Below are 21,274 nucleotides of genomic sequence, written 5' to 3' on the forward strand. Positions count from 1 at the left end.
GAGAGGTGCACAACGAGACCCCAGTAGGAGTCTAAGTACCAAATTTCAACTTTCTAAGACATTCCGTTCTTGAGTTATGCAACACACATACGCACATACATACAGACGTCACGAGAAAACTCGTTGTAATTAACTCGGGGATCGTCAAAATGGATATTTCGGGTGTCTGTACCATAGACTAATAATAAGAGTAGACCGAGCTTTCTCATTCTTGCTGATAAAGAAAATTGGTTCATAGATGTATCACGTGACTAGTGGAAGGGCTTGGCGAAGACTTTGGCAGCATGGTTGCTAGATGGCAGCATTATCTATAGTTTGGCACTCGACATGTATTTTAAGACAATGTGTTTTCATTAAAAAAAACTTCCAGATGCAAAGATTGAACTGTTTTTCTTTTAGTTATGCATCATTTTGACATTAGTAACAGTTTTTGATCAGTTTTCGGTAACTTTTATTTCATTTGGAGCCGTCAGCGTTGGCGTGAACGAAATGGCGTAAACGTTTTGCGTTAACGCAAAAATGTACTCATCGGTATCTTTAATTGAAATTTTAGGTAAAAATCTTACCGTCTGCCGATTCTTTTTGGTCGCTTGCATCTTTTATTGCTGAGAGAGTTATTGAAATGGACTAATGAAAATGCACAATGCTATCTAAACGAAAAACTCACTCTATTAACAAAATATTTACAACTTAGAATAACAAATCGGACTCCATAAAAGATCATTCTTCCGTGTTCCACCAAGTCCATTTTTTTTATTTCTCGCGGTCGCTGATCGTCTGCTAGGATCAACGCCCGCTGTTGCTAGGATATCCACCAGTCACATGGTTTGGTTTATGAGCAGCAAAAGGGTTGCCATAGCTCGGTCTACTCTTATTATTAGTCTATGGTCTGTACATTCCTAGGCACATATCCACGTGTGGTCGGGTCGAAAAAATAAACTTAACATTCATTCGGGGGTGAGCAAAATGGAAATGAAGGCCGATTTTTGAGTGAAAATTTTTTCGCGAATACAATGCTTCCTTTTTTTGTAAAAAGAAGTAAAAAAAAGCATTGGAAAATGGTTGAGTTTTGTATGCGTGATGTAAGCAAGAAAGTAAAAGGTATAAGCAATTCAATGATGAACTTCAGGATTTCAAAATCACAATCTAGGTTAGTCGTATCCAAAATGAAAAAAAAAAAAAAGGAAGCATGAGGGATGTTTGGAAGAATAAACTGAGAAGTTATTAAGACTATGATGTTATTTATTTATTTTATTGCTGTTTAAGTGATAACCAGGCAAATATAGAAACAATTTTCACATTAATAAGCAAAAATAAATAAATAAAAAAAAAACAAAGTATTGTTTTCTGTTGCCTTGCTCATTTGCATTTGCTCCCCAGTACTTCATTATGAAAATTTATTCAAACTATTTTTATTGACATTTCGTTATATTTTTGATGTCACGGGGGGACATATTACTAGGCTATAAAAGACTAGGACCTTAAAAAATTGATTTTTTTTTTTTGTAATCAGTTAAGCTTTTTACTTTTTATAGAATGGCTTTTTATATCTGAAATTTGACTATCAACATTGAATGGGCATATCCAACACATTTAATGTGAATATCATATTAGATTGCTGAGTTTTTTCACACAATAATTCTTTGAATATGTGATCAAAATACAATTTTTGGGCAAACATTTATTGTTTTGTATATGGTTGGTTATATATAGTGGAATATATACTGAAAAGTATTTTAGTTGAATATAAATTTTTGAAATAAATACCTGGGTAAATACCCATTTTGGGTATTTACCCGGGTATATACTCTGGGTATTTACCCCTAAAAATAAATACCCGGGTATTTTACATCACTAGTTAGCGCTAAAAGTATTTTTAAGAGAGAAAATGTCACTCACCACAGCTTTGGGTCTTCCGATATGTTGTTTGTGGAACAAAAATTGGCGATTGAGGTTGCTCAAGTCGATGGTGTCCAAGTCGATCTGGGGGGAAAAATAAATCAAAAGCGTCATTGAGCAAATCAATTATGCAGAGAAAGAGCTTACGAAAACTGAACAATATTACTACTACAGTAAATCCTGTCTATAACAATAAACATGTCTGTAACAATATCTGCCTTGGTCCCAGCCAGTCTTGCATAATATAGACGAACGTGGCGAACGACGTTTGCAGAAATTTTTTTTCAAACTGCTAACGTTAATAAATTTTTTTTTTTTTAAATGAATTTTTAAGAAAATCTCAGAGTTTATTTCTGTTAAAGCCTTTCTCCAAAAGCCTTTTAAAGCACATGTGTAAAAAAAATAATGGTTTTGGCAGTTTACTTCAGTTGGTGAAAAATAAGCAAACTATATGTTATTGTGAAAAAAAAATTAAATGATTTAAAGCATTTTTTTTTTCTCTATCATATTTGAATATAAATTTAATTTTTTATTCAAGGGTGAGCTAGGCAAACTAATTATTTGCCGAACATTTTCCAGTTAGGATTTGTGTTCGCAGAAAGCTTTTCATTTTATCTAAGCCCAGCAAAATGTCAGCATAAATAATCAAACTGTCTACAACAATAACCTGTCCATAACTATATTTTTTTTAGGTCCCAACTAGTGATGTGCCAGATCGTTAAAAAAGTAGATCCGCGGATACGGATCATTAGTGTCGAGATCAGCGGATACAGATCTCAAAATGTTTTTGCTCAATTCAACTATCTAAGTGCAAAATTTATTACAAAAAGTATTCCTGTCACTATAATAATACTTTTTTCAAAAAATGTCATCTACGGCAAAAATCAGGGGTGATTGTGAGTTTATCAAAAAATACCTGAAAGTTTCAAAGCGAGAGAACGGGGGGGGGGGGGGGGGGGGGGTTATCTTTGGCCCCCATTACTTAAGTGCACCTTTGCCATAGTATTAAATAGTTCTGAGTCAAAATAGTGTGTGTACATTTGATTAAAATTTTAATGGGTTACGAAGTTACTTTTGAGCTGGTGTTATACGAATTATCTTGACATTTGTCCATCTTAAGGGATAGGTGTCCATCTTAAGGCTTGTTTTGGTAATATAATGAAAATACTGCACATCCTATTCTGCTTTCTGTCTGACCGTTTGAGAAACCTGTTAATTTCTAAAAAATATACCTTGTATTTATTTGAGATTTGTGACATGTTGGTTAGCAGAAAATAATTCACATGAAAGCCTTTTAGCTAGAGTAGTTTCCTCTACACAATCTGCAAATATCGAGAAAATCAGACGTGACAGGACTTGGTCAAGATAATTTGAGTTATTTATTGACCAGTTAAATACATTTATTTAAAATCTTTGAAGTATTTTTTTAATGCTGTTAAGAGTTAAGAAATACCATTATAGTTCAAAATTCATTTCTTATGTTCATTGTCTGTGGTGAAGAACAAATAAAAAAAAAAGTTTAAATTGTAAAAGTATTTAAATTAATTATTTTTTTAAAAAATTTCTCAGAAAATTAAAAAACCCAAAAGTGAGCTAAATAATGGGTTTTTTTGAAATCCGGGTCCAATTCGACCAACCCTGGAAACACGTGTCCTTCAAAACACAAAAAATAATCCTAATTGCTAAAATCCCCATTCACTGTCAATAACTTTGTTACGTTTATTTATACACATGTGACATACACTTTAAATGGTCATACATTAACCTAAATGACATTTCTACTTTTTTTTGGATGAGAATAAACTCCTTCGGAAAAAACTAGTCTCCCCCATAATTTCCAACTCTTTTCCCGACCATTTCCGTCTCTAGTTTCGTAAAAAATCAGAGCGACATTACTTTGAATACGAAAGTACGGAATATTGCTCAGAGCCGGCAAAACGACCACAAAGCTCTAGCTGAATTCTCTAAGAAACAAAATACTGAAATTAATTCACACAAAACTGACAGGTTAAGAGATAAATCCCTCCCAACATCAAATTAGAAGGAATAGCATATTAATAGCGAAAAAGAACAGCGTTCGAATTGAGCAGCGACTTTACACATTCGATTCTGTCTGGAATACTACTCACAACATGGATGTTTTCGAAGCCGGTAAGGACGAGGTTTTTTAAAAGTTCGCATCCAATTCCTCCGGCGCCGACAACTAACACTTTGCTGTTAGTTATTAATTCTTTCGTGCTTTTGTCAAAAATCCCGTCGATGTGAACAGCCATTTCAATATTTTTCAAACAACCGCGTATTGCCAGATTACATTTCTGACTCTTGCTTTCTCCTCGTCGCTTGGGTCGTGTTCGGACACAGTGACCGGCTCATCCAGTCGGTTGATTTTAATAGGTCCTTAGGGGCCGTGGTAGCCCGATCGGTAGAGTATTGGATTCGGGGCCGGAGGGTCCTGAGCTCGAACCTCGATGGTCGAAGATCCACCGTCGTCATCAAAGGAGACTGGGCGACGTTAAATAGGCTCGTGGTCTCAACGACCTCCAAGTGAAACGATACCTCTGGGGGTGCTAGCACCAGATAGCTATTAGCTCCTGGATTAGTTCTAAGTTCTCATTAACTGTTCGATCCGGTGATAGTGCTGCCATCTATCGGTATAAAAAAAATAATGGAGGCAAGGCACTTAGTACGCAGTCCTCGACATAAATACAGTTCCCAAGTAACATTGAAACGTTATGTCATCGTTTCATCACGTTGCAATTGGTTGAAACATCGTGACCGTTTTCCACTCAACGTGATATCACGTTGCTTTACCGATTCGTTACAAAAAGCATAATTTTGAAACGTTACATCACGTTACAAATTTCTTATACTTGTAACGTTGACAGGTAGTTGCTAAAAGTAACGCAACAACACGTTGTTTACCGTTGCTTACTGCATTTCAATTTGCTACATCTCAACTTTTCTTTAGCGGGAATATCATAACCTCTTTCTTCTGTCTCTGTCGAGTTCCATCTTCCATCTAGCTAGTGAAGTTTTGTGATTCTTTTAGTAGCATTGTTCTGAGAATTCTTCTGACTTAAACGTATGTAATCTTTTCTTTTTAATAACGTCTTTTCTTTTAGCTCGTTTCCGTGATCTTATTTTCAGTTTTGGAAACATAATTATTTTGTACTTGGAAAATTCCTTTAGAGCCGGTAACCCTAATAGGATTCTTTGATTTCAACCACCGGGATTTAATAAATCACTCTGATTTAAATCACCTTGATTTGAATCAAGTGAAAATATTTAAAAAAAATAGTATTGATTAAAATTATTATCTTTTTTTACATTTTTATTATGAGTTACTGAAGGCGTTATTCTATATGACAAATATGTTGATTTAAATCCCTTCAATGAATAAAGCGATTTCGATCCCTCTTTGCGGCCTTTGTCTGTGTGAGTGTATGTGTTATTCCGTTGAATTGGAAGCACAAAGTAATAAATTTAAGCAAATGCAAGTGTCAAAAGCATAGATATTTATGAAAAAAAAAAAAAATGGATCAACATTTAGATCGCTTTACACCAGGGTTGGCCGAATTGGACCCAATGGGTTTTTTTGAAAAAACCCATTATTTAGCCCACTTTTGGGTTTTTAAAATTTTCTGAGGATTTTTTTTTTTTTTAAATAAATTTAAATACGTTCACAATTTAAACTTCTTTCTTATTTGTTCTTTACCGCAGACAATGAACATAAAAAATGAATTTTGAACTTTAATAGTATTTCTTAACTCTTAACAGCATTAAAAAAATACTTCAAAGATTTTAAATAAATGTATTTAACTTTTTTCTTGAACTGGTCAATAAATAACTCAAATTATCTCGACCAAGTCCTGTCACGTCTGATTTTCTCAATATGTGTACAGAGGAAACTGATCTAGTTAAAAGGCTTTCATGTGAATTATTTTCTGCTAACCAACACATCACAAATCTCGAATAAACACAAGGTATATTTTTTAGAAATACAGATTTTTCAAACGGTCGACAGAACAGATACAGTATATTCATTATCTTACGAAAAAGTTGAATATTTCTAACTCTGTACACAGAAATAAAAAAACAGGCAGCATAAAATTCAAAGAAATGTCTTGATTAAGCTGGAATTCAGTAAAAAGGGATTTAAACTACTTGAGGTTCTACAGTAGTTTTGCATAACAAAATAAATACAATAAAGTAAAATGCAAAAAAAAAAAAAAAACGTAGTAATTAAAAACGAACAATAGATTTTATCACTCGAGAAGTAACTTTGCCTTAACTGTTGGTAATAATGAAAATTAAAAAACCCGAAACTTCACCATACTTAGGTTTTTTCGTCTTTCATACTTTTCTTCAGAAAATGCTGAATTTTAACTAGTTTTCCAGCTTTTTTTCCCCGAAGACAATTTTTGCACTTTGTCCATATACTTACGCTACAATATGCTACAAGTACCCCACATTTTCCCTAAAAAAAGACAAAAAAACCCACATTTCTTTTAAAAAACCCAACTTTAGTTGGTTTTTTTTTTGGGTTTTATTTAAAAAAAACCCTGGGTCCATGGGCTTTTTTTAAAAAAACCCGAGTTTTTGCCAACCCTGCTTTACACATCAGCTCTTTAGTGATTAAATAAGTTTAACATGTATGGTTTTACAAAATTCAGTGGTTCAAAACATTATTTGATTTCTAAACTTAATTATTAAAACCCTCTAAGAAAAAAAGTGAACCCTCATATAAAACATGACACAATGGCTTATTTCAGCTTTCAAAAGTCAAGTAAGAACACCAGTTTCTTTTCTACAGTTGAAATGTAGAGGAGATAAGACACATTGGTTTATTTTCATCTTTCTTCTCATCAAAAAATTATTTAATTTTCTGACATAAGTCTAAAAAATGTATCTCACCTTCCCATTTTTTTTTTTTTTTTAATGTTCAATTCATTAAGTCCTTCAAATTAATTTTTGTAGCTGAACTCTGAAGCAGACCAATGTGCACTAAGTGTGGGGTACATCAATCCCCATTGCGAAAAGAACTTATTTTCCCAACGCTAATGACAAATATCATCTATTAAGGTCAGTCAATAAATAATGAGACAAAGGCTATAAATAAATTTTATTAAAAATCCTTCAAAAATACTGACCGAAATTGTTTAAACACATATCCCTCTGGGAAATCAGTCCTATAATTCCGTGTTCATGAAAGTCTTGGCTGCAGCTGGAGCCAACTACACAAGCACTCCTTTACTTCATTGTCTGAATGAAATTGTCCTCAACATGCCTTCTTGAGTTTCCCCAAAGATATGAGGATAGATCTGGACTATAAGGGAGGTGGTTCAAGATTTCCAACTTAAATTTCACAAAAGTACCTTTTTTGCATTGACTGTGTGTGGTTCCGGTCAACTTACACGTGCTGTTATCCTGTTGTACGATAACACTAGACCACACAGAGCCAATGCAAAAAAGGAACTTTTGCGGAAATTTAAGAGGGAAATCTTGAACTTTGGCCCTTGTATTCCATATCCATCCCCATATGATTTTACATCTTTGGGAAACTCAAGAAGGCACTTAAGGGACAACGATTTCATTGGGACTATGTAGTAAAGGAGTGCCTGCGTAATTGGCCAGTCAAAAGACTTCATGAGCATTGAATTATGCGACTGATTTCCCAGAAGGAAAAGTGTTTAAACAATTTTGGTCAGTATTTTTGAAGAATGTCGAATAAAGTCTGTTTTATAGCCTCTGCCTCGTTATTTATTGGCTAAGCCTCAAAATTGTACCAGACTTATGTTCTTTTTTGTTTATCATGAAAAACAAATAAATTAAAGATCAATATAATACACTAAAACATTGTGCAAAAAATGCATTCTTGGAAAAATCTACAATAGATTAAGGATGTGTAAATGCATTCCAAGAGACAGAACAAGAAAGGTACAATTCTTGTTATAAGTAAAGCTTAGATAGGTGCTAAAATATGATTAAGATGAGTTGGTAAAATATCAGTTTCATTGGGTAATGTACTAATTAACCGACTTCAAAAAGGAGGCGGTTATCTGTTCATACCGTAATTATTTTTATTTTTTATCGTTTCTCCACTCACAGCGTCTCACCTAGTGAACCGATTTTGATGGTTCTTTTTTTAATGGGTAGGGGATGGCTCAACTTAGGTCCCATTACTTTGTTTGACCATATTTGTTCTCTAGAAAAAAAAGTTGTGGTCGAAAGACAGTAAATTTCATACTATTTCCCTATTAAATGATTAAATATAAAACCCATTGTTACAAAAGTTTGGTGCCATACAACAGTAATATTAATAGTTATTGTGGTGATTATTTCGAATGTAGGCTTCTCTAAAGCAAGCATCAAGTTTCTTCAGTGTTTTTGCTTAGTGGGTGTAAACCTAATCTGGAATCAAGATAATGCAATGATTAAAATCTGCTTAGCCTTCACAATGCTACCAAATTAGGTTTACCTTAACTATAGTAGTATTTTTTATCGTTATCATCTATGCCAATAACAGATGATCTGGGCTAAGTAAGGAGATACAGGATTGCATCACAAGCAACTTGTATGCTGTGAAATGTAAAATATAGTTTTTTTTTTTAGTATGGAGCATTAAAAAAAATAATTATTATAATGTGATGTTTCATGATGGTAACCTCTTACTATTTCTGAAATACATTTACACAAAAAAGAACAAAATAAAAAAAAATTTGGGAAAAAAAAAAAAACTTCAAAATTCTCTAAAAAGTGAAAAATAATTTTATTCTTTAAACACCATCAATAATACTTTTAAACATAATTTTTGAAGTTGGCGCAAAAATGATAGATAAAATCATTCACAACCATAAATAAATTAAAACTATAAATTTAATCAGGCCCACTTTCTTCACTATCACCTACATTATGCATTGATGACACCATATGTAAGTAATGATATAAATGTTTCATTCCTAACTTTGGATGATTCTCTGAAAAAACATGAATGAAGCATGGTTACACTGGATTTTTGTTTTTGTACCAACTTAAATAATTATGTTTAAAAGTCTTACCCATGGTGTTTAAAAAATAAAATTATTTTTCACTTTTTAGTGCAATTTTGAAGTCAGTTCTTTTTTTTTTTTTTAAATATAAATGCATAATAATAATTAAAATCTTACTAATTATATTAAATAGCAGATAACTAAAATTGAACTTATATCTAATTTTTAGATGAATGTTGAATTTCAAACTTCACAGTCCAAAAAAAGGAAAAAATCTCGTATGATAGCTTCAAAATTAAAGAAGTTCTGTAATGAAATAAAAACTGAAAACATGTTGAAACGTATTCAAAACTCTGAAGATTATAATAGCAAATTAGAAGTTGCTGTTTCTTCTAGTTCATTAAATAAGGAAGAAACTGACCAAATCCTTCACAAAGATAGTTCAGCAACTGAATTTTCAAGGAGTAATGTTGATTTGTCCTATAATAATATTAATGTACAAACACAAACTAGTGAAAAACAAGATGGATTAATTTTTTTTGAGGAAGCTAAAGCAAATCATAACATAAATACTGATATCAAACATTGGGCCTTGAACAGCCAAGTTTCTCATTCGGCAGTTAATGACCTGTTAAAAGTTTTACGTCATTATCATCCATCATTACCAAAAGATGCAAGGACATTGTTAAAAACACCCAAAAAAATGCCTGACATTATTAATTTAGATAATGGTGAGTATGTTCATTTCGGTATTCAAAATGGACTTGAAAAAGCTTTGGATTTGAATGTCATAAACGGTGAAATGTTTATCGATATTAACATTGATGGCCTTCCTTTGTTTCGAAGTTCTGGTACTAGTTTTTGGCCATTGCTAGGCAGAATCGTAGACACCACTGATATATTTGTTATCGGAATTTTTTGTGGATCAGGAAAGCCAACTCCATTATATGAATATTTGGAACCATTCATTACTGAAATGCAACATCTAATGAAGAATGGATTTCAGTATAACAATTATCATTTCAAGCCACTTATCAGGGCCTTCATTTGCGATGCTCCTGCCAGAGCATTTTTAAAATGCATCAAGTCTCATTCAGGAACTTCTAGCTGCGAAAAATGCACACAGGAAGGTGAAAGATATGATTGCCGAACTGTGTGGACTAAGCTCTCTTTTGTGAAAAGAACAGATGAGAATTTTCTAAACATGACTGATGAGGATCATCATCATGAACTATCCCCTCTAACATCTCTTTCTGTTGGCCTTGTAAGCCAGTTCCCTTTGGACTACATGCACCTAATTTGTTTAGGTGTAACCAAAAAAATAATATCACACTGGTTTAAAGGGAATTTTGACGTTCGAGTCCCATCCCGGAAATTAGAACAAATTTCTAATCTGTGCCTCCAATTTATCCCTTATATTCCTAGAGAATTCAATAGAAGGCCACGGAGTCTAAGAGAGTACAAAAGGTGGAAAGCAACTGAGTTTAGGCTTTTCCTAATTTATACAGGCCCAGTTGCATTGATGAATGTGATTGATTTGGCAGTATACGAAAATTTTCTACTTTTACATGCTGCTGTCCATATTCTGATCAATCCCAATCCTGAACTGTCCTTAGCAGAAAACATGTTAAAGATTTTTGTTGAGCATTGTATGAAAATCTATGGACTGGAGTTTCTGACATATAATGTTCATAATTTATTGCACATAACAGAGGATGTTAGAATGTTTGGCCCTCTTGACGGTTTTAGCTGCTTTGCTTTCGAAAATTTTTTGAGTAGATTGAAAAGGATGTTAAGATCATCTTATCGTCCTCTTCAACAAGCTACTTACAGACATATCGAACTGAAATCTTTTCAAAAAAAATCTGCAACTTCTCCTCGAACAGAATTAAAGAGAAGACATAGTATGGGGCCTCTCATTGATGGAATTAAAGGACAACAGTATCAACAGTTGAACTTTTCAATGTTTATTTTAAACTTAAAAGATTCTGATAACTGTGTATTTTTAACTAATGAATGTGTGGCATTGATTCGAAACTTTGTTCTTTGTAACAAAAAGATTTTTATATTGTATCAAATGTTTATGTCAAAGGAGGATTTTTTTGACTATCCTTGTTCCTCAAGCAGTTTAGGAATTTTTTTAGTTTCAAATGTAGAAAATAAGTTAAGATGTTGTTCATCATCAGATGTTAAATTTAAATGTATGCTTTTGCCCAAGGAAAACAAATATGTTTGTTATCTTTTAAAAAATTTATCAAAATAATTAAGAAAGATTGTTCAATGTTTATGTACAGTAAACTCCCAATTATCCATGACATTTCTCGCTGAAAAATGAAGACTTGGGATAAAAAAAAGACGTGGGGAGAAAATAAAATTTTGCGATGGTTAAATGAATGTATATAAACGTACACATTTTAACTTAACAGTGCAAGATCCATTTTTAAACATTCCTATTTTTTTCTTCCTCCTCCATTCCAATGACATTAAACCTTTCAAAGCCATTGACATCTGATTTGTCAAAACCTGGTTTTTAGATCACGCCCCTTACTGCATCAGATCTATGCTACATAATGATTTTTAGATCCACTGATCCTACTTATTGTAGTTTAAATCTACATAACTTACACTTGTAAACAAGTGAACTTAACAGTTTTTAAAAAGTTCTTTTCCCCTGCCCTGTCTTTTTTTTTTTTTTTTTTTTTGTCTTAACCTAGTTTGAACTGTGGCAATTAATTTATTTGTCCTTTATGTGTGAAATTTCCGTTTGAGAGAAATGAGCGATCCTGTTTTTAGCCTTTACATGCATTTTTTACACACACTGTTATTGTTTCATCTATAATGTAAATGTTATTGATCTTTTTAAGCCATTGCATACACTAGCATCATTTTAAACTACAATTACTGTACCATCCTATTCCGCGGATAATTGGATAATTGGGAGTTTACAATAGTAGTTAATTTTATAAGGTTCTCTTTTGACAAAGTGATTAACATATACTTTCAATTTTTAAAGTAACATTGGTTTTTTGTACAATATTTTAAAATTATAATCTATGCCAAGGTATTTTTTTTTTAAATTTAAATGTGTATTTTAGGAATTATTGAACAAAAAGATTTTATCTGAATGAAAGTTATATATTTTCCAGAAATTTTGGTTTGGTTGAAAAAAGTTTTCTGCAGGTTTTTTTCAGAAAGAAAATATGCTTTAAATTTATAAATTTCATGATCATTGTGTGTTTTTCTTTTTTTTTTTTTTTTTTTTTTTGGAAATGTTGCTATTAGGCATATTTGAAAGATTAAGAATTGAATGTGAAGAGGAATAATTTACATTAAGGTAAATAAACTCTCACACGTAGTTATAAATAGTTATTTTTAGAAAATGTGAAAACCTTCATAATCTTTGTGTATACTTAAAAACTAAGAATTGCATTTTTTTTTTTTTTTAAATCAATAGATGTTTTCGGTTGTTCACTTTCAAGCTACGAATGAGGTTGAAGTTGTAAGCTCTGCTTGGCTTGTTGACGAAGGCTGCTGTGCATGGCCACCATTTAAGCACACCAAGCTGAAAAAAGCCCTCCTATCTGCACAAACACCTGATAAAGATTGGGAAATGCATTCCATCAAGTTAATGGGCCAATATGGTATGTAAATTATTTAAGTTTTCTGATTAATGGAAAATGATGAAACAACTCAATGTTCAGAATTTGTTTACTAATTTATTTCTTGATGTATTTATCTTGATGAAGGCATATCCTAGTTGTTTAATTTGTTATACAAAAAAAAATTTTTTTTTTAGACACCTTTGAAATAGCAAAAAGAAAATGTGTTATGTCAGAGGAGAAGTCAAGTTTGGAAAGCGAGCGCTCCGAGGATGAAAAGAGATCGAGAAAAAGAAGAAAGCAAGTTGTTCTTTCTTCTGATTCTGATGAGGAAAGTTCTTCCCTGCCATTACCTTCTAGACTTAAAAAGCCATTCTACACCAACAAAGGTATTTTTTTCTCTTGTTACAAAAATTTATTTTGAAACTTGTTCTGAAGCATAATTAAAAACAATTTATTTTCAAAGTTATGAGTTTTCAAATGTAACTGAATTAGTAAAAATCTGTATATTTTTAATATTGATCTTTTAACTATCACATTTTTTACAGGCTTTAGTCCTTCTCTAATTTCTGGGCCTAACACAAGCCATGCTGTTTTGCATCAAATTAATGAGCCTGCTGGTGAGTTATTTGAAAAAAAAAAAAATGTTTTAACTTTAAAGAAAGACGTACTAAACATCATATTTTCCCGAATACCAAATAATTAATTGAAATTCTTACCAAATATTAGGCTAAATACCAAATATCCGATTAATACTTTTAACAGTAACATATTTCTTTTATACTCATTTAAAATACAGTAGAAGACCATTATAACTCGCACCTCGGGACCAATTTTTGTGTTATACTGGTTCTGGTGTATAAATAGTTTCACAAGTTTTGCAACTAATATTCAGACTACAGGTGTATATTTCCTCTTTAGACTAAGTTTTAACTGAAATGAGTAATCAAGTACTAATTATACATCATTTATATTGTCATTCACAAATAAATATGTATCAAAATCAAAACAAAGTGAATTATCCTACACTTCTGCTAGTTTCATGGTTTGCATGACAGAGTGCATTTTTAAGAGTGATGGTTTTTTTTTTGCTATGAATTCATTTTCAGTTAAAAGCTGCGAATTAAGATGGAGACATAAAAATAGTTTCAAAAGTTAATTTAAAATGGAATAAATCATTGGAAAAGCAAACTAATCCTATGTAGTTAATGGATAGTTTGATGTGTGTGTGTGCGTTTTTTTTTTTTAATTTTTATATTTGTAGTGAACATCTGTTTTCAGAAGCAGGGAATGTTTATGAACCAAAATATGAGATAGGCTATAATGGGCAATACCATGCAACATGGTTGTTTTTGTCTTGCCCAGGATGCCTCATATATGTCATTAAAATTAATACCTTAAAATATTAATGAGCAAATTTTTCTGCTTTACAAATTAAAAACTAATGTGTGATATCTTAGGCAAAAAGTTTTGACATTACCCTTTGAAATTATTACTTTTTAATGAAATACATGAACCGTAGCATACAAGATAAGCTTGTCTTTTTCGTGAAATGGCCCTAACCTAAAAATGCAGAATGCCTAATGTTCTTACTACAGTGTTTATTATTATTAAGTTTTGATTGCAATGTAAATTTAATTTGTTTTTAAATAATATTTAGTATTTTGTATAGTGCAAAACTTCAAAAATTAACACTGCAAATTAAAATGTTTCCCGTATATTAATCAAAAATAACCTTATAAATTAAAAATAATAATAATAGTAATTTTGTGTGTGTTTTTCCCCTGGTTTCAGTTTTATATTTAAATGAAATAGTAGTATCAAGGCTAATGTAATCTCTCATAAATGTTGCAGTAAAAAGTAATAAACCTTCAAATTTTACATTTGAGAGTTATCTGCTAAATTAAAATTTGTTTAAATATGACAATATTAGTGAGTAACAATTTGAATTGTTTTATTAAGGTGTTTTACTGTGTAACTTTTTTTCATAGTTTTATAATTTGTGTTGGTTTACTAGTTGTCAAATTTGTTACTTATTGACTAATATTTAAATGTTTGCTAATCGGCTGCAGAATGTTAAAGTATTCGACTGAATTAAATTTTTGGTTTGTTTGCCGAATATGCAGTATACCAAATATCAACTGAATATACAGTGCATTCTCCATCTCTTCACAATTCACAGTTCAAAACTTTTCTTTCTCTCTCTCTGTTTCTAACCTACTTAGTTTTCACTAATCAGAAAAATATCCTAACATTAAAAAAAAACCCATAAACTTATAGTAGTCAAACTTATGTTTTCCTTAGATTTTACAAGTTTCTCTGGGGGTTCAAGCCGTGCTGTACTTCAGCAAGTAAATGAGTCTGCTGGTGAGTTATCTAAATTCATACATTTTATAAAAACTTTTAGGAGCTTTTTTCTCTCTCTTTGACTTTTCAGAGAAATGTCCATACAGTAGTAAAAGAAAAACCTTAATCAAATCTTATGTTTTGCTTAGATGTTTTGTGGTATCAGCAAAGCCCCAGATCTCATGCATCATCTGACTCATTAAGCCTTCACACATTGACAGATCATCCCATGAGGATTGTGTCAGATGAGCCAACCAGTAAGTTTGCTTTAAAAATCTTTTGTTGTATCATTTTTGTCATTTATTTAAAGGATCCTTCTTGCCTTAATTAAGTAGTTCTTTATCTACCCAAACATTTGAACTGCAATGAATCTTCAAAATTATTTCCCCTTATGGCTTAATATGTTATTGATAAATGTATCTCATAGTTTATTGCAGTGGTTATTAATCAGGGGTATGTGTACCCCTTGGAGAACAGCAAACTTTCTCAAGGGTATGTGGTTATCAATCAAAAAGTTGTAATAATGCTAGAATTTAATTATTTAAGTAAGGGAAGAAGGGGTACAGTAAGATATACAAATTCAATTATATTTTTTATTATTCCTTCAAATTATACAGTATTTGTAACTGTAATTGGTATTATAAAAATGGATCTAATTCCCCCCAGAAAGACACATTTTTTGAACTAGCATACAAAATCTGGCCCGTGGCATGGGGCCAGCTTTCAGATCAATAAATCAACAAATTCATAATTACTTGGTATGTTTAATTACACTGCATTTTGTCAGCTTCTAATTTTCATGAATAGTAAGATGAATGTAATATCAACTGTTGAAATGTCCAGTACCATTGTATATTTCGGTGTGGTCGATTCAACCGAGTTTTATCTACCGGTAGCATAGTAAGAAATTTACTTCTAGGTTAAGCAAATTTCTGTCTGCACATTGGTCGATACAATTAATCATAAACGAATTGATTGATTTTTGTTTGAGTTGAGATAAGCCTCTTAGTCTAACATTTAAGAAAATCATATTTTTTGTCTTTTATTTCATTCAAAATTAAAGATAAGATCCCCCAATGAAAACGTTAGACCGATTGGAGAGTGTCCAGGAGGCATGAGACTGTGCTGCATCTGTACCAAAATAAAATGTGAAAAGGCTTTTTTTAACTTGTCCAGTAAATGTAGCCAAAGTTATTACATCTGGGGGGGGGGGGGGCATTGGCCCTTGATTCTCGAGAAATTTGGTTTTGTTATGAGCTATTGCATTAAGTGAGGTAAATTTCATATCAACAGCAGTACTGACATCTACCGCGTATGTGTTTCGAAGAGAGAATGACTTAAGTGGTTTTGGATTAGTAATTTAAATATAAGTACTAAATAGAAATACATATATGTGATATTATATAGCTATAAATGTCTATTTCATTCAATCATCCTTATTTTGTTGGTGTAGATTAAGCTGATCAAGTTCATGAAAATTACTTTCCGTCATGGCTTTTTTTTTATTGAATCTGTTTGTATATTTTACTAATTTAATTAAAAAATGCTTCAAAAAAAATTTTTTTTCCTGCGATTTCAGGTACCGAAAAGCGTTTATTACAGATGCTTCTGACTGTGCAGTCAACACTGACAGAAATTGTCTCACTTCTCAATAATTTGGTTAGGAAGGAAAGTGTGCCAGTTAATGATCTGGAAGTTTTCCCTAACTTGCCATTGCAAACCCTCTCATCATTGAAGGAGTTTGATCAATCCTTAAGTTTTGAAGAGACTTTTGTTAAAGTAGTAAGTACTTATTTATTGTTTTGTAGTTTGCAATTCTTACCCATGAAACTTTTTGAGATAATAAATTATAAGGATAAATAATGCGAATAAAGTGTATACATTTGGAATACACAGCAAACTCAAATAATGCGAATCAGTTAGGACCAAACCCTCATTCATATAATCAAAAATTCAGATAGTTGAAGCACTGGAAATGTTGAGTGACTTAGTAATATTTTCGTATAAATTAAACTATCTCAAAAACAAATTCAAGCTTTGGAATCCAATTTCATTCGTTTCTGTAACAACCGCTCGCGTTTTTTTTTTGTAATGTGATTTTACTACTGGGGCATCACTAATTTTAAATTCACCATTATTTTCGGCACTTCTTTTATTTTATTTTTTGTAGTAGTGGACATGCACGTTCTTGATTTTGCCACGCCCCTCAAAAAGTGCAATTCAGTTGCATCCAAGTTCGTTTCAACTACTAGCAAAAAAATTCATTATTTAATGTATCAGAGTTTATCTCAGTATTTTGAAGGCTTTAGAAAATGAAGACTTAAGTCAGGCAATATAGCATAGAAATAGGGGAATTATAATACTATAAAACGGAGGGGCCCAACATACAGCTTGCATAACTGATCCTTGTGGCCTGTTGAAATGTATCTGGTTTATAAAAATGAATTTTCTGAAAAACGTGGCTTTGCTTTAATAAACGAATATACTGTCAAATAACATGGGTGATTAGATGCACTATTGACACCAAAGGGCAATGTTTTTATGAAGTGAATTTATTTGAAACTTGATAATAACTCATTCAATTTTTGTCCCATTCATTACTATTCTGCCCCATTTATAAAATAGTTATTTAACATTTAAACATCAGTGTATTGTATTCATTATATTTTTTCTCTACTTGAATTTATATGACAAAGATGAATATGAATAATTTATTAGTTTCTGCAGTGTGCACTGATATTTTTTCAGTCATAAGTAAGTGCTGGTGTGTAGTATTCACATTCAGGTAAAAGTTTTTCTAAAGCCCATTTCTGAAATTTGGCAAGTTCGACATTAAATAGTACTACATTCTTCATGTAACAAGGTCATGAAAATTTTTATGAATCCATGAAAATCTTGGAAAAGTCATGGAAATTTTTTTTCCAAATTGAGTATGAACCCTCTATGAGATAAAGATATTCCACTTGGGACGCCTTGCTCTTAATTTTTTGGAAGAGTGAAAACTTTCAGTTTGTCAAATGGAACTCCAAATTGTGCCAAATCATCAGACAAAATTTGCTGAACAAAGAAATTTTTAGAAGGTTTCAGTGACCTCCCATCGAGGCATCATTGCATCCTTCTGTTGCTTTGAGGTGATATACATGACTTGCTTAAGTTATCATTCATGACGATCTGTACAGAGAGTTTGTTTGAGACACTACTAAGTAATGATGCAAGCGCATTTAATCTGATCTTGTAGTTCAATAACGTTTTTCATTCAGGTTGTTTTTAGTAATTTTTTAAAAAGAATTATGGGCATTTTGCCCAAAATGCCAAAACTAGCCTTCATTTTCGATGAAAATTACCCTTTCAGGTTTTGCAAAAATAAACTTTATATTTCATTGAGAATTTAGCTTATCTTATGTACATGTTGTGATTAAGAAGACTACAGTATACTCTCAATATCTCGAAGTCGAAGGACAGTAAAAAAAAATCCGAGTTTCGAGATAACAAGATCAATTTTAAAAACCAAGCCAAAAATAATAGAGAATAAAGAATAAAAAAGAACGCTCTAGTGAAGTAGCAAAACGTAGTAATTTACCACGGTTGAGAAAGTGGTTTCAAACGAGTTTGGAGCACCCCGGAACAAAAAAAGTGGAACAAAGGATTGCACCATTCTCTGTGTCTGTAAAGGGTTTTCCATTTATCTTTACTTCTTCATCCCTTTTTACAGGGATGGAAATAGCGTCAAAGGTCCAACAAAATGGGGTGAGAAGGGGGCGAAAAGTTTTGGTAGGTTTTTTGGCTTCTCAGGATTTACATTTTCTGACACCCCTGGGCTCTAGAATGGAAAATGACAGTAAATAAGCTTCTCCCAATCATTCCTATTCTAACCCCAGCAAGAAATAATGAAGAGTGAGAAATTTTTGGAAGCATTCCTTGAGTTGCTACGAGACAATAAACTGCGGTTTCTCCGCAAAAATTATATTTGACTTTGAAAAATATTCGGCGCATAACAAGCTTTTGTTTAAAAACTCTTCAACATAAGAATGAAAAATAACATTAAATGTATATATTCAAAATCGAGGGGAAAGATAATTTTTCGTCATATCAAGATTTTCGAGATATTGAGAGTCTACTGTATTTGTGTATAAATTAATTTCCTGTTATGATTTCTTAAAAATGTTTGGGTGTGTATTAATGCATCCTGAATCATTCTTAAATATAATCTTTTAAAATGCTATGTTTTTGAAGCTTGTGTTTCCAGATAAAAATTTGTTTCATTTTTAAGGTTAGACATCTAGCTCATCGTGGGGGCCACAATATCAAGACAACAACCAGGAACATTTTGCAGTGCCTTCTCACCGATGAAGTTGCAGCCCTATTTAATTGGGCCGGACGGGGAAATAAAGAGGAATTTAAAAAACTAAAAATGAGCAACCTTATTTTATGTAGTGTATTTTTATTATTTCTTAAGTATTTTGTATTTAAGTGACCTTTTGCATATTTATTTGGTGTTGAACTTCTATTCTTTATAAACAAAGAAAACCTAGCCTAATTCACATGCCAAGATCATACAATAATTGTTCCAAGTATATTTCCTTTTAAAATATAAGTAGAGCCAGGGTTTTAGATCAAGCGCTAAAATCGTGCTTGTTTTTTAGAAATCTCACAGAAAATGAATATCAATGTAGGGTATTGCAATTTTGATACGCTTGTCCAATTGAACCACTAATAGGAAGTTAAAGAAAGAGGGATGGAAAAATTTACATGCATAACAACGCTGGAAAAGCTGAACCAACAATTTTCTAAACCTTGATTTTGCCCAAGTTGAACCCTATTCTTTTCATTTAATTTTTCTTTACTCATTCTCTTCCACATTTAGTCTATTAGCTATTGTATAAGTAATTATCTAGGTCTGCAAACACTGAATCAGCCAAAATATGCAAGTGGTAATCGTTACTGTATCTTCAAACTTAAATATTTTAAACTTTAATATTTTGTGAAATAAGGATATATTATTTATAAAAAGATTAAAATCTCGCCCAATTTTCAAAAATCTCACTCTTAAGTCTAATATCCATTTTCCCCCTCTATCCAGAGCCATGAGTAGAATATTAATTCTGTTAGGGTTATATTCTATTTTCTCTGACTGCCTTTACACAATAAATAATGGCTGGTTAGTTGGTTTGGCTTTTGAATGTATCAAATGTGAATTTTTCATTCTATGAGAGATTCCTTTTGTCTATTACAAGGTTATTCAGGAAGATGGTTTCTTTTTCAAATTTTAGTATTCATTTCTAAATTAATTTTTTAATTATGTTACATGAAAATTAAAAATCCAGTTTTATGCTTGGTTTTATATATTTTCTCCCTTCTAAATATATTATTGGCAATTGACTAATGCTTTTATTTATATTCTACAAATCAATTTTTAATGAAACTTTTCAATTTTTTTTTCTTCTAAAAATGTTAATGTCTGCTGGCAATAAAGAGTTCTCAAAAAATTAAAAAAGGTAAACTTGAATCGTTTCTGTATTATTTTTTTGTATGGTAATTATTCATGTGGAATTCTTTTATTTTATTAGTTGCTGTTCGAGAAAATATTAACACTAAAAATGCTGTAGCCAAGGAAGTGGAAGATTATGTAAAGGAGTGGCTGAAATATGCCCCTGTTAGGATAGCCAGAGGAAGATCATCAAAGAATTTATTATGAATCAATTATGTATATTGTGATTGAAATTAAAAAAAAAAATCTTTTTAATATAAATTTTTTGTATCTGTTTTGGAACTGTTTTGGGTTTTACATATTATGTATGCTTTTTTTTTCTTATAAAACAATTTAAAAGCATTAGAAAATTTAGTTTGCTACTAATTTAAGTGATTTGCTATTAGTAATACCATCCTTCTGCATTAACTTTTTCTAATAAAACCTTGTGCACTTTTTCTGCTAAATCCGAAAATGTCTCAATATTTCCACTTACGATTTTTTTTAAAACAAAATTTTATATGTAAGAAATGAAAAAAAAAATCAAGTTTTCAAAGATTAATTTCATATATAATTATTATACATATATATCAATATGTTTTTTCTTACTTTGTCCAGCTTATATTCAAGTTGGCTTCTTCGTAGTCATATACTTCGTAAGCTAAAATTTTCGGTGAAGTTAAAACGTTTTTGAAATACTTACATATTCCTTCCTAATTTTGTAAGATTCATTGGGCGCATCCCTTAGAACCAAATATAAAATTATTAGAGTTAAAAATACTATTACTGTGGAAATGTCTAGCTTTTTGTAAATTAAAATGTTCTTCAGAACTATCCAGTATTTTGATTAACAACCATAAAAATTTTAACTTAGAGCTGTTCAAGTTTCTAGTGCTGTGTAGTTTTGGATACCTTAATTTTTACTACATATTTTCTTTGGAATGCTGGTTCTATCACAGAACTCTTATGAATGT

At 31.5% G+C, this 21,274-nt stretch overlaps 2 protein-coding genes across 2 annotated transcripts in view; one reads left to right on the plus strand and one right to left on the minus strand.

Annotated features, from left to right (window-relative positions):
* The window catches only part of LOC129233017 (SUMO-activating enzyme subunit 2-like), a 64,456-nt gene extending 60,266 nt beyond the window's left edge, over positions 1–4,190 (minus strand). Inside the window, exons 1-2 of the mRNA XM_054867098.1 lie at positions 4,029–4,190; positions 1,900–1,983 (exon numbers count right to left, since the gene is read on the minus strand). Coding sequence (XP_054723073.1) covers positions 1,900–1,983; positions 4,029–4,172 — 228 coding nt within the window. The 5' untranslated portion in view covers positions 4,173–4,190. The remainder of the gene's footprint in view (positions 1–1,899; positions 1,984–4,028) is intronic.
* An 8,194-nt stretch (positions 4,191–12,384) lies between these two features.
* LOC129233048 (uncharacterized) lies at positions 12,385–20,593 on the plus strand. Its single transcript, XM_054867130.1, has 8 exons — positions 12,385–12,529; positions 12,685–12,876; positions 13,036–13,107; positions 14,792–14,854; positions 14,983–15,090; positions 16,413–16,615; positions 19,104–19,263; positions 20,401–20,593. Exons 1-8 carry the CDS (start codon positions 12,499–12,501, stop codon positions 20,526–20,528), a joined length of 957 nt encoding a protein of 318 aa, XP_054723105.1. The 5' UTR covers positions 12,385–12,498; the 3' UTR covers positions 20,529–20,593.
* The last annotated feature ends 681 nt before the right edge of the window (positions 20,594–21,274 follow it).

The sequence above is a fragment of the Uloborus diversus genome, unplaced genomic scaffold (assembly GCF_026930045.1).
Source record: "Uloborus diversus isolate 005 unplaced genomic scaffold, Udiv.v.3.1 scaffold_15, whole genome shotgun sequence".
In the NCBI taxonomy this organism is placed as follows: Eukaryota; Metazoa; Arthropoda; class Arachnida; order Araneae; family Uloboridae; genus Uloborus; species Uloborus diversus.

Excerpts from the sequence above, each read along its gene's own strand:
- LOC129233048 (XM_054867130.1), top strand. The coding sequence starts at position 12,499 with ATGCATTCCATCAAGTTAATGGGCCAATATG. Across the intron at positions 12,877-13,035 it reads GCCATTCTACACCAACAAAG|GCTTTAGTCCTTCTCTAATT; the intron begins GTATTTTTTTCT and ends CATTTTTTACAG. Across the intron at positions 13,108-14,791 it reads TCAAATTAATGAGCCTGCTG|ATTTTACAAGTTTCTCTGGG; the intron begins GTGAGTTATTTG and ends TGTTTTCCTTAG.